This window comes from Anopheles bellator, chromosome 2, assembly GCF_943735745.2.
Source record: "Anopheles bellator chromosome 2, idAnoBellAS_SP24_06.2, whole genome shotgun sequence".
In the NCBI taxonomy this organism is placed as follows: Eukaryota; Metazoa; Arthropoda; class Insecta; order Diptera; family Culicidae; genus Anopheles; species Anopheles bellator.
Genome location: NC_071286.1, coordinates 69,336,839 through 69,351,246, shown reverse-complemented (window position 1 = coordinate 69,351,246; position 14,408 = coordinate 69,336,839). Strand labels below are relative to the sequence as shown.

General features: G+C 51.2%; 1 protein-coding gene across 1 annotated transcript in view; it reads left to right on the top strand.

Moving 5' to 3' along the window:
- Positions 1-14,408, top strand: part of LOC131212055 (neural-cadherin-like) — a 101,294-nt gene that overhangs the window by 37,141 nt on the left and 49,745 nt on the right. The window contains exon 2 of the mRNA XM_058205779.1: positions 9,953-10,096. Coding sequence (XP_058061762.1) covers positions 9,953-10,096 — 144 coding nt within the window. The remainder of the gene's footprint in view (positions 1-9,952; positions 10,097-14,408) is intronic.

Here is a 14,408-nt window from a genome sequence, read left to right as displayed (position 1 = left end):
GCCCACTTTTAGGCCGGATTTAGCAAATGTCACGGCGAAGACACCTTCGGTCGGACAAAACTTGGAAACTGGCACAACCGCGGTGTTCGGGCCACCGTGTACCATTTCTCGCCGACCATAATCAATCATCATTATGTTTGCCCGGCCACCGGCGCAACATTATTGGTTTATAAATCCATCAGCAAACACGGACCTCGGGCCCCGGGAAGCGCTAGGCGAGCGGGAAGTCATCAGGACACTTGCGAACTTGGCACTGACCACCGGCGCTAAGTGTTTCCCGCTCACCAAACGGGGTGACCGAACGGGGATGATTGTTTGCATTGTTTGCTGTCTGCCGGAATTAAAAAGGAGCATACGTCCGCTGATGGCCACCTAACTGTTTGTGTAACACCGACACGGCAAGGACACGAAAAAGTTCGCTCATTCTCTAGATTGCTCGTGAGTTGTTTTTAGCAAGCTTCCGCTTCCAAGTTAGTTTTTATGCTCAAACCCACCGGTCTTTGTCTTGCGGTCAATCTAGCCCCGGGCTTGAGTAAACTTTCCATCCAACACTGTGTGTGCCTGCCATGCGGTGTCCATTTTCCAGTCTCACGCCACCCGAAAAGCAAACCTAATGTGCTCACCCCGGCCCAACCCGGCCAACATTATCGTCATATCCACTCCATCCCGGGCACACTCACCACATAATTCACCCGGCCGGCCAGATGACCGTTGGCCGCCAAGCATGCTCCGGTCACACACCGGGGCCGGGTTCCGGGCGCCATCACCGAACGGGCAATGATTTTCAATGTGGTCGCCGCCCGATCGTCGGGGCCAGATAACGAATGAGCTGGAAATGATTGTTTGATTTATGATTTTGACATGAACACCAACCTGCGCGGGGGGAAACACGATAGGGAACATAATTCAATTACAGCACGCCGGGGGCATTACTTGGTGCCACTGGCACCCCCGGCCTCGGCGCGGCCACCGGGCGTTCGGTGATTGACGATCCTTGCTGCTGACCGTGTTCCTCCGCGGTGTGCCCACGCGCGTCGGTCACCCCATAATGACGTATGAAAGGATTTTTCGGTGTGCCTGTGTGTGCGTCCCGAGGCGAGTTCAGGCGATTCGTTTTGCGTCGGACTCACTCCGGCTCCGGTGACCGTTCCGTGGTCGGATCGAATCGATTTCTTCTCTCCCGAGCATGACGTTCCCGGATTGGATCCTGCGCGATGTCCTCATTTCATGGCTCATCAACCGGAAATCGCTCCGGGAAAAGTGGACCCCGACTCGGATGCTCATTTCTGGATGCACCTCTAATGGCAGCTGTTGACCGAACCGGGGTTTGACATATGATGACCGCATACCGGGCACCGGATATTGACGGTGGAAATGCAATCTAACCAGCGCCGTGTCCGGTCCCGGGAACTACCGGGCGGGTGCTCTACTGAAACCAAAAGCACTCCCTTCAGACAGCTCATTTGTGTGGCTGAAGTGTACTGGTTCCGACGCTAAAGAGATCCCAGACCCCTGGTCCGGTGGGAGTTCTGACGCTTCCCAAGTGTCTTCGACGAACGCGACAAAAAAGGACAGCCGCCCGCGGGCGAAAAGACGAAGCCGAGGAAAACCTAGTTTCCTGACGAAACGTTAAAACTCATTAAACTTCCATCAACCGCGCTGGCTTCCGGGGGTGGGGCAGGCAAGTTTTTCTTTTAATTCTTCTTGCCAACGCCGACATGACACGGTGGACACGGTGAGGCTGAAAAGTGGACTTTTAAATACTTTCAGCCACGCTCCAGCGTTTCACGGTTCCGACTTCCGGGTCGTCTTTAAATCAATTCTGTCGCACCACTAATGGGCTGCCAGGGCGATGAGGTTATAAACGGTTTCACCGCGGGTGCCCTTCAATGACATCTCAATCGCGGTGTGCAAACTTCGTTAGAAGCGAGTCGCAGAGGGCGTTAGAAATTCAATCACGCATCAGGTAAATGGCACATAACTTCACCCAAAAGCGCGTACCGTATCAGGCAAATGGGCCCATACCGGGAACCCGGCCGATAAGATTACCACCGGCAACAGGCCCTTAACGACGTGCCCACGAAAAGTTAACCAACCGCCCACAGGTCGGTCTCCGGCCGGCTAAATCGGCTGGGTCGGCTGGGAAAACGAGGACGGCGAAGGGACAAAAATTAAAACCCACAGCAACGGGCGTGATCGGTTTCGTCATGCATACCAGCAGCAGGTCAACCGTAACCACCAGTCTCTGGTAAATCAAAGGCGACCCCCAGAAGCCGGGTCTCCGTGACCGGATTCTTTCGCACAAATACATCCAACTTTCCCGGCGCCACAGCGAAAGAAGTTCATGGCCCGGCGACCCGCATATCTCTTGCCTTGCTATCTGCTATCCGGCGCCACCGGATCTCCGATGGTCGATGCCCGTGGCCGATAAATCCCAAACTCCCAAGGTGGTTAGTGCGGCACGTCGCCGCGCCGTCTTGTTGGGCTGCGAGGGCCTGAGGCTCGGGCTCGATTCTTTCGTTTGGGATCCGAAACCCGGATTATGCGGGTACTTTAATTAGTAATCCGGTCGCCCTAAGGGACGGTCCAACCCCCACGGAGGGTGAGTGAGCAATCCTCCGTATGAGCCTCCGAGCGGATCCCTTTTCACGGATGGGGTGGTTGTGGTTCGTGGGACCACACGGGGTCCTTTGGGGTCCATCAAACCGGGCCCTTGGCTGCGACCGTTGACCGTAATCGATTCTCGATGGAAACATCGAGCCGGCGAGCCGTATTCAGATTCCTTCGCGCGAGGTGTCGCGCTTACGACGCGCGTCCTTTTCGCGCACCGAATCCAATGAATAATTCTGACCTCGTTCGGGCCCCCACCAGAGGCTGAGTTATAATTTTCTTACGAATGATGTAATTAGAAGAGCTTCGTTAAAGATGTTTAACTTGTTGAGTTGCCACGCCCAGCTGGCAGAGGCCGGCGTTTGATGTAGCCGTGCCACGGCAGAGCTGAACTCAGTCGGCATGTTTTATTTGCATAATTAAGAAGCGAGCGTGTCGTGGCCCCGTGCGAACTGCTCGCTCGCCGGCGGAATATTAATTTATTCAAATATGAACCGGCCAGGGCGGCAAGCTTGGGTGGAGCGACTTAGAAACAGCAACATCGCCAGAAACTTTTGGTAACAAAATCTTCAACAAATGAGTTGAGAATCGGTGCGAGCCACAAGTCGGGTGCCGTTCAACCCTTCAATCATCTGTAAATGCTGAGACGCTTTACTGGCAAACGTATCAACTCCAATCGGTGAGCTCCTGAGGCCCGGAAATGAATGTGGTTGTGTGGCCCCCGAAAAACCAAGTCCCAAATTGAAATTACCCCGTCGTAGATAAATCACCCTCATCAATTAGATGAAGCCCCGAAGCGGCAGCATCACCTACGTCCGTCCGGTAGCATCCACGATGTGAGCTGTCAGTGATGGCCCTCTTCTCGCCCAGTTTGACCTCATTATGCTGCGGAAGCGTTTGCAGCGCATGTGGCTGGAGCAGAGCATCGAGCATACGGACCGGAAAGCAGCGAAAAGCTCCCGAAACCTGCTTTCGCACAGCCGAAGGACATTGATCGTGCACTTTGGGCCATGCTGTTTGCTTGCGTCAGCACGGCACGCTGCAACACTGAACCGGAACACTCCATATTGTTCCATACGTTGCTGTATGAGTGTGCATGTGAATCCGATTGCTTCTGGGCGGAGGAGTGCCCGCGTTGTCGGACATGGGCGAAGATTGCCCAGAACGAAACCTGGACCCGAACGGGTTGCCCATCCTTGTCTTCGCTTGCTCACCACCAAAGGAGACGTCTCCAGTTCGCCTTCAGTTCACAGCCATTTTTTCTCATTTCGCCCCCCGCGGGGCCGGAAGTGGAAATATCGTGATCAAAAAGCACCCCAGCAACTGTGTGGGGAGGAACATATTTTTGCAATCTTCTGCTCAAAAACCCGGTCGGTGGTTGGAAGGGCGATGTTTTTGTTTTATTCACTCCACTCCACGCGCCGCTTTCTACGAGGACCATTTCGCTTCGTAGCGGCCGTTCCGAGCGACCGAACGCAATAACAACAACAGGAAAAGGAGCACAAGACAAGAGAACGACCGAATGGGCAATCCAATTTTCTGCACCAAAAACGCCGACCAAGTGCATGCTGCAACAAATTGATGCCATTTTTTATTTAATTAATTCCACTTAGTGCTTGTTTATTGCACAAAACTGTCGTCAACCTGAAGTGGACTAACGGGACTCCCGCTCCGGCAGCTTAAGAATATTACATTTTTCCACCATTTTTATGCGCTGCTGCGTCTGGTGTTTTCCCCTTTCCACATGACGCCAGACAAAGCGGAAGGGACGTCCACAACCTTATGTCTTAATCCGACCTGTCGGACCCGTCTGGGTGGGAGTTTATTTTGAGAAAGGTTTCTTTCCATCCTCTGCTCCATCGTTCGACCAATTTATGTTGGAAGCGAGGCGCGTACGGAAGCTGGGTGAAAACAATGTTTATTGCTTTATTTTGTTCCCGATTCGGTTCCCCAGTGCTCGAGACCAATGCAAGTCGTATCGTCGCCCTTCGAGCACGGCGTATGGCGTGCTGCAATAATACGATTTGATCAAAGTGGTCAGAAATTAATCTCAAGTGCTCCCAATTTCTTTCACAATTATGGTGTCCTACCGCGGCAGCTGTGTTGGAGAGTCGCACTCGCGGACCAAGGACTCGGATCGGATAGACTTTTCGAACGACCAATCGGATTCTTTCGGCCCGATAAACACATGGTTCCAGTGCGGCGTGTCCCACTTCCACCGAATGGCGTTAATGCGTGTCGCCCACAACTCGGTCACAATTTGTGGGTCCTGTTTTGAAAGTCCCTAATCACCCACCCGGCAGTCCTGCCACGCGCCACGGGATTGTTTTAATGGAGCGCTCGTAAAACAAAATATTATTCCATCCCGGAATCAATTAGCCGTCAGACCCGTCCGTCCACCCGTCCGTGCGTCCGCCCGCCTGGGAGAGTGCTTTTATGCTCGCCACCCGCCACCCACGAACCATTTTCAATAATTGGGTTAACCTTCCACCCACGGCATGGCAAAACATAAAAATGGACGAATAAAATCGCTCCTCCCCGCCGGCAGGATCGGAGGTCAGGGTTCACGGATCGGAATGGTTTTTTATGACAGTGCCGCGCAGGAGGAGCACTGTTATCAGCCAGCTCCGGCTCCGTAAAGGCAGGGCGTCCTTTGTATTGGATGGACACAAAAACAAAACCCGGAAAAATACACCGCCACCATTTGTCCAACAGGCGACCGCCCTTTTCCTTGGCTTTGTCGGCGATTGTCGGTTTAGAAAGACGCTCTATGGCTATCTAATTTCTGTCGCCTGCGCCTCGCCGTTGACGGTTTTATCGTCAGTTCGCACATTTTATTGCCGCCCATCCCATGAAACCCTTGGCCACTGATAGCACGCGGAACATTCATTACGATGCCATTTGGCCCCGGGAGGTTCGCGGTTGCGCGCCAAATGCGTTCTCAATACTTGGGTGCTATTAATTTATGTACCGCCCGATGGAGGCGCCTGGTGCCCGGTGATGGTTGACGCCGTTAACTGATTTTAGTGCCGCCGTCGAATACCCTGGGGCCGGAGCATCGCAAAGTGAATTGGCTGCCAGATCAGAAAATAATAAATGTAATTTGTCCGTCCATCACGAATCATGGAGGGCAGCATATTGCAACTCGCTGATTAAGGAATGCTCTAAAAAACACACGGCGTCCAAAATTGTCACCCGCAAACTGTGTGCGCTGAAAATGCCGTAAAACATACACTTTTAACCTCGGTCACGCTCAACGACAACCGAACGATGAGCAGAGGGCTCGTGTTTAATTCAATTATACATCCATTTTAGCACGACCCAGGGTATGAGCTAGTAAAAATAAACTGGCCACCGGCAGTTCGAAAAAAGAAAACACAAACGGAAACCGTCACTGTTGACGCACCAATGCATTCCATCGGCAACTGGTGCGTTATGAATTGAATGAAACCACGGGCCGGCGTGTGACATCGTTTGGGAGCATCCGCAAACACAAATCAGCTCAGCCGGTGGTGAAGGTGGACAGTTTTAAAACTCATTTCTAACACCGCTAAACGCCTGCGTTCACCGCACATCAGCCGGTGCCACCGACAGCCACCCCGCTTCCAGCGGGCTATTTATTCAAACAAAATGGAACCGTCCTTTTTTGTGTGTCTCCTTTCCAGCAACATCAGCACTGCGCGCACGGCCCGGACAGGTGAACACATTTAGAGCAGAACGAGCAATACGGGAAGAACGAAAAAACGAAACCTAATTTGATTCGCGCTCGCTCACTCTCTCTATCACGCTTTCTCGCTCGCGGACATTGGGCTGACTGCAGCACGGGGATGCAGATGCCGTCACGATCGGTGGAGTCATATTTGACTGAATAATAAATTTCATTCCATTTGCCGCCGCCAGCGGGACACCCTACAAAGTATGCTACGGCGTAGCGCAATCATCACTCCCGACACGACCGATCGATCGATCAGTGCCGGTGCTGCTAGTGATGCGGCTTCCTTCTGCGAAACCGACAGGTAGCCGTGCTGTTTGAATTACGTTAGTCTGGCGCATTGCACTTATGGTAGGTTGAGTGGAGTACTTTGGCGTGCACTCTTGTTTGCATCCCTCCACACTCGTCAATGACTGCTGTGTACAATCACACGAATCTTGCAGCTGAAAGCTGCCATTCCTTGAGATGGTCTACGTACATTGTTGAAAGATTCTTCAATATATTTTTAAATGAAATTCCAAGAGTCTTATGCAACCGGTGAACAGACGCAATCCTTTGTGTCCCTGACTCGAGGAAGCTGCCACGCAACTATCTTACACCCACAGTATCCTTGTAGTTTATTGAGTTTCCAAACTTTACTCAATCCACCACGCGCCCACAAGAAGGACCAAAACTGAACCAAAAGCGAAAGGAAATGAGCACAAAAGCACTTAAACTGGGCGACACCGCGACCGGGACGCGACGGCGTTTTCCGGCCGTTCGAGAAAAACAGGAAGCCGCCGACTGTCACCGACTGCAGCATGGCACGGTGCGAGTCCTCCGTGGCTGGCGGAAGCGGAAACTGCAGCAAATTGCAAACCAAACAGGAATTGCTGCAATATAAATTGAAAAGTTTGTTTTCACATCCTCCTTTCACGGCGCCACCGGCCACCGGTCCACTCCTGGGTGTCCCGGTTAAAAGAATGATCAATTCGCTGGGAACCGGGAACACGTGCCATATTTAAATGTGACTCTACTGCCCAATGCAACGGTGGCGCGCTAAACAAACACGCCGGTGGCCGGCTGGCACAATATGCACGCTGGGTTTTATGGCTAAACTTTTTGTCGTCAGCCGTCCGTGATACTGCCACCGATTACCGTGTATTTGATTTGCATCTATTCGGTTCGATTCGGTGCCATGTTCGATTAGTCCGATCTACCAGGTCATTATTCCTGTCCAGTCCGTTACAGGTCGTAAATATTTCCAAATTGGACACATCGTTAACGTTACCCTCGGATGTTTAAAGTAGATAGGGTCCAGCATTTTTTTTGCGTTAAAATTATGTTTAGATTGAAGTGTGCCGCTTTTTTGTGGTGATTTAAATTTATGCACTTATTGAAAAGGGCACCAACACAGGCTGAAGCCACCCCATTGGCCAGACAGCTTTGTCCGCGCGTATCATCGCGCGGGCGCTTCAGTTATTGTTGGCGAATGAATTTATTTATGACCAACATCAGGCAAATCAATTGGAAAACTGGAAAATACGGTCCCCGGCGAAATGGCGCTCTGTTTTTGCATTTCCGATTGATGTGGAAATTTGAAATGACAACCATAAGTCGGCAGAAAAAACAAAACCGGACAGCCTCGAATTACGCGCGAAACGCCACAATGTTTTCGAGTGGCGAACGCAAAAAGTAAAAGGAGAAAGGGGCCGGGACGTTTTTCGCCCCACTTGCACGGCGATTCAATCGCGGATAATCCGTTTTCCGATGCAAGGATGCGTTATGCGCAGCGGCGGCCAATCCTGTTTATCGCTCGCCGCTGCGCCGCGCCTGGCTGAACACGCTCCCCGCGCTGTGGTGGCCATAATAAAATTTCCAAGAATAAAATATTGACATTTGTCACGGGCGCGGCAACGCATTGGACGGACGGACTGTGCTAGTTTGATCAACGAAACGAAGAGCATTTCCGGAACCCAGGCCCCGTTGTTGAATTTATCCGAAACGGAAAGCGTGCTTTTTTCGGCGAAAAACACAAACGGCATTTGTTGGAAAGCTCGAATCATTAAAAATGGAAACTCACTGGCAAACAAAGGCGAAACCAAATAATTCAGTAGATTTTACTGGCCCGAGGTAGTGCCCGAGGAAACTGTTTTGTTTTTTTATGAACATTTTTATCGAATAGACTGGCATTAAAATTCGTGCACTTAATTGGAAGAGCGTAATTTTGATAAAAGCAGAGTTTCGGCTTTCTCACAAGCTCATATTTATCTGACCAAAGAACGACGTTCCAAACGTTACGATCGATAGCAAGAACCGTGCGGGTACTGATACCACTTTGTCCTTTTTTGTTCCAGAGAAACTCGCCCTACAGTTTCCTTTGACAGTATCTGCCACTCACAGTGGTCAAATCTCACCCACGGAAGTTCGACAAATTGAAATGTTACGATAACGTTTGCTTTTCTTCGGCTAAGTCCTTCGGTGAACGAGCGTTCGTGAACTGCACCTCGGTGTCATGCCCCTGGGTGGTCAATCACAGTGGAGAGTGGAGTGGTTCACTCGTTGGAAGATTAGTTTCCGGCAGGTAGTTTCGCATCCTGCGAACACCGAACCCATCAATGACGTTCCGAAGCTTTTCGAGCTCTCGCTTTTACAACTTTGCAATCTGGGAAACACTGTAACAAGCTCGGTCGTCCATTTCCATTTTCCCCCTGTCGATGCCTGAGCGGGCAGCTAAAAGTGTCACAAAGCATAAGACAACTGAAATGGAGAAAACCGGAAGGAAGTGCATCGATTGGTGAAAATCGGAACGAAGCCCCAGTAAAAACAAGACTGATTTGGGGTGAACGGAACCGAATGGACGGTGCGGGAAAGCTGAGAAATCGTGGCACTAGAAAATGGATTTTAAATTGTTTCAAATTGTGCTTCGCTCTCGCTATCGGAACCATCGTAGTTTGTCCTCGGTTTCGATTCCGCTTCCGGTCCCGGAATGTCGCCGGAACACTCACCCTCGCCGTTCCAGCCACAAAAGTCACAGTCTGGCGGCACAGCTTGACGGTCGGTCCGGTGTGTTTGGACATGCAATTTGTGCGCCTGGTCAGACCGCTGGCCGGAAAACGTCGGAAAATGGATCGGATTCCCGTGGTCCATCGGTCGAGCAGACAGTTTGTGCGGTTTTTTTTTTCTGGCCCGAACTATGTGCTTCCAATCCTAAAGTTCCTTGCCGTGCCCAGTGCCCGTTTTGGGCCGATCGGAATCACATTTCCCATTCAGTGCCCGACGACATTCTGGTGCTTACAGTGGACGGTCGAAAGGAAGCGCAAAGAAAATCGTAATTTATCGGTCTCGTTTTCCATTAGTGGTCACGGTTCGCGCGTGGTAACGAGCTCGCCGGCGATCCATTTCGACTCACATATGCACGACATCCGGAGCAGCCGGGAAAAAGGATAATCGAACCGAAACGGGAAAACGGAACGAATCCCCGCCGTGTGGCCGTGGCCGTGTGGCAGACGAAACAACATGTCCAGCAAATGGTTCAATAATGTCAACCGGAAGCAATTTGCTTACGCTGTACACCCGCTCTCCCCGACGGATCGTGACTAACTTTTTTTCCGTTCTGTTTCTCCGCTCCGCTTCGCGGTATCGTTGCAGTTACTAAATTCATCAAAACTGGCATTGCCGACAAGAACGACTACCCGCTGTACTTCGAGAAGGTCATCTACGAGGCGGACATCGACGAGAATGTGGAGATCAATCACAATTTTCTCAACGTCACCGCGAAGACGCACGGCGAAGGTAAGTCTAGTGGGGCATCCTTTCTCTCATCGCAGGCTCCTTAAGCAGTTCAAGGACGTCAAGGGTTGCCAGAAACAACAAGGCCTTAACACCTTCCGTTCAGCTAACGATATTTACTCACACGCATACAAAGTTTAAAGTGTACAGCCGTCGATGCTTCACAAATATTTGTGTCCTAATTTGGATCGCGTACTACGTTCCTGCAGCATAATGTCGGCTCTGGTGGCATCCATGAAAGCGCCTCCGGTACGGGTGATGTAGTGGCGCTTGGCCCGTGTTTTATCCCGACGATCCCGGCCATATCGACCCCTGCATCGACGCCGACAAGTTTTCCGGAGCTGGCTCTTCAGCTGGCAGGGGATGTCGGGAAAACTTTAAGCACTGTTTGCACCGTCGCGCTTACAGCGAGCGTTGCGCTCGAGAATCGGGTGCGGCTCACGGCACTTCGGGACTCAACGCGTTCGCGGTAAAACACGAGCCCTTGCTTCACCTTCAAACGTTGGCAGGCCGGCAAGGCCGCAGGACGATTCGTGATCGTGAAGTACTGGGTAAACTTTGCCAAAAAGTCATTTTCTCGAGCCCGAGCGCCCTTCTTGACACTGGAATGGTTTTGAAGCCTTAGTTTCTGACACGCATACGTGTGTGAGCACGCTTACAAAGAAACTTGCTCTATTATGCTCTGCATTTTTCACATAAACCGACGGTAGCGAACCGGACGTATCATACGGTTGGGCTGAGCGAACCAACGTGAAAGTCAGACAAGTCAAATAACTACATTTGCTGCTGCCGCTGCCATCAAATGCGAATAGTTTCATGTTTGCACCCGAAGCTGGGCACACGCGGGTAATGGCTTCGCATCGCAAATGAGCATGCGTTTTACAAGCGCAAACGGTCCGCTCGCCATGCTCCGTTTGGCGGAAAACCGCTTTTCGGTCGCTAGTCGCTCTCCCGAGTCCCGAGCGAGTTAATTGACTTTTTAGTGTACTTCCCAACCACAAAACACTCCGATTAATGTCGACGATGATCAGCACGGTGATGATGATGATGAAGATGAAGATGGTGTGTTTCATCCCGAAGTACGTTTTTGGTATCTTGAATGCGGATGAAGGAGAAAAGAACCCAGCCCAGCCACCATCCCGGGAACGCATTCACCTTGCGCAAGGATGGTTTCTCCGCGGGAGGATATTGTTCATCGCACTCGCAAATAAGATTTCCCTCGTTCGCCATATTATTTGAATAGCACGCCACCAGCGGGGAAGGAAATTTGTCTATTTAAGCAGACGCGAATAGGGTCGTCGTCGCCATAATGCGTCTCCGTAGAAGCATGCGAGGCGCACATTGCTTCATCGGTGGCGGTGGCGGCAGCGGGAAAAGATGCAAATATTCATCCAAACGTAGGGGCCGGGCGAGCCGAGAGGATGTCAGGAATGCGCTTCATAATTTCTTCGACACATGGCCTGTGTGTGCCCTAATTTCTTCGCTCATCATCCGCCGAAGGAGCGCCTCGACGTGGGAGCGCTTTGATGCTTGAACTTCAATGAAATTTTTCCCATTGCTTAGCCCCAGCGCTCTGTTATCCCTTTAACCTCTCTGCTGAATGCGGGCCGCTACGAACGGGCATAACCCGGCAATTGTTCAGAACCACCGGCCCCGGAGGCTCGGATGGAAGTGAAACTGCTCCAAATGGAAATTGGCTGATTCTCCGTTCACCGTTCGTCGGTTCCGAGAGTCAATTTATTTGGATTTCATTTGAATTTCGGAGCACTTCCGCTTCCGTGGGCCCTCGGCAAGCACGACAATCACGCCCGGCTAGGCAACGCACTGGCGCACCAGCAAGGATACAGACCGCGGATTGGCACGTGCGTTCGCAGGAACAGGCACACAACGCTCGCGGAAATCGAATCGCGGCGCAAACGCGTTTTTTCATCCCCATTTTCCCGGGGATCTTCATCCAAGGTTAAGCCCGTCACCGTCGTCGTCGGGCGAAGGTTACCATTAATTCAATCAATTAATCCCTTTCGAATCACCCGCCGAAAGAAGGAGAAAACTTTGCCCCGTGTTCGGGAGCTCGTGACCGGATCAAACGGTTTCATTCAATAAGCATAACTTTTCAATCCACTAACCAGCGGGAAACGCCGGGTCTTAATATGGGCGGACTGCCGGCGCCTGAGGGCTTAGCAGGAAGCAGCAGGACTATTGTGAGAGCGCCATCGGAGGGATCGAGAAGTTTCTCGCGATCGTTCCCTCTGTAATGGGAGCGTCGTAAAATCTTGATCCCACCGACGTGACGGCCAGCTCGAACGAAACGAGCTTAATCAGTCCAGAAACCGATGCGACAGCGGCAAATGGGTTCGGCCAGCTTCCCTCCGGCCACAGAGAGGGAACAGTGGACCGATCCGTCAAATTAAAATGTCAACCCCTTGCTTTGATGTGGCTAACAAGTGCTGCTCCAAGCTTTGGTGTGTTTTCTTTTCCACGAATTTTCCTGGCTTTCCGTTCCGCTAATGAGCGTACACCACCTGCTTGCGGCACGGCACAAAAGGCAAACCCACTGGCATTGGGACCGGAACCGGATCATGGGGAGTCCCCCGTGAAGGATATGTTTACGAGTTTATTTGCCCACAGGACACGGTGGGCCCTGATTAGCTTGTTTGGACGTCATTAAAATGACACAAACATTTCTCGGATGGCGGATTATTGCGGCAGGGTCCTGCTGCCCGTGGGTCATTCAGCGAAAGATGTTTACTGTTCTAAAATTTTTTTTAATAATGTGGTTGGTAGAAATAAATTCGTGCCCTAACAAGTAACTGAAAGCAGTTTAATTTGTGGCCTGCCGTTCGATGTAGCTTTAGTAACGACGGACAGGATTAATAGCGTTAGCCGTAATGCGGTCAATCATCACTTCTATATTCACTTTTATAGACAGTTATCACTTTTATGCTAGCTTTCCTATTAACTGACCCACCGATCAGAAATCAATACAATGGCTATATATTACTGTCACTTTCCTTGCGGCGTTCTCGAGTATGCTAGATGCTCCTTTGACGCGCTTCGTTTTACATGTGCAAAATAATTATGTTATTATTTGCGAAAGCAAGGACTACTCCCGGTTCCTGGGAAAATCATTGAATCATTCATTCTCAGAACGATGCAAAGACGCGTAAGCTCTCGACTTGACTCGGATCGGCTGCTGTTTGTGTAGCACTCCGGAAGATGCTTCCCAGGTGAGTAAGGTGTAGAAATGGTGACGAGTAAATTTGATTTACTCTGCCTTTCTCTCAGCTAGGCCATTCACGGATACCCATCCAATTAGATACCTACGGTTGGTTCTACGGCTTCAAGTAACCCGTGCGTGGCGGCAGCTTCAGGAGATGAATCCGATTTGAGCTGCAGTGTATTAACTTGGTACGATACGCCGGACACCAGGGTCCTCGGTTTCTAGGCCTGAGTTCCGTTGCGAGCACAACACTAGGACGATTAAGTCCTGGTTCACGCGCAACCGTAATCTTATGGCAGCAGCATCAAGCCCACCGCCGGCCACTTGAGAAACTCTGAGACCCTGGAGTCGGGGTTTGAGGCAAGTTTTGCTTCATCAGCAGTCAGACGACGAGCGCGAGCGGATCTCGTAGAGATTATATTAGTTTACGGACCCGAGCCCGAGTGCATAAATGCAGCGTGGCTATGGTTTCTCCATTACCGGTCGCTTCGTGCGTCAACGTAACTTCCCGGTGTGTTGTGCATCTGCCGACATGGTTACAGAAACGAGATGAAATTCTAATTAATATAAAAGCAAATCCGTCTCCTCTCGCCGTGGCCATGATTCAAGGACACCGGAGCCACTTCCGATGTGGCTGCGAGGTTAAGAGCGCCCTTTACACAAATTCTTAATTAGTTTCCTACGTATATGTACACTTGCAGCGCTTCTACGCCCACCGTGGATTCCGAGAAAGTTTTATAAATTATTCCGCCCGACATGGACCGGGTTGGAGCGGAACAAGTCAACAGTCGTACTCGGGACTCGGTTTCGTCAAACTTCGGTTTCGGTGATTTCCGTTCAGCAAACCGAGGAGCGACCGGTTACGCTTGCAGAACTACACCGACCGGTCTCCGATCCTTTCCGGTTGCTCACGATTCGCGAGGATCCGGTGCCTCCAACACGCCGGTAGAAGATCCAACCCCACGCGAGCGCCTTGATTAGCGCCACCAACAATTTCATTTCGATTTTCATCACCTCCCTGCGCCGGCCTTCGCTCCGCTCGAAGGCATCGTGTTTCATAATCAAAAACTGTCGCATCGTTGATGCCGCCGAAAT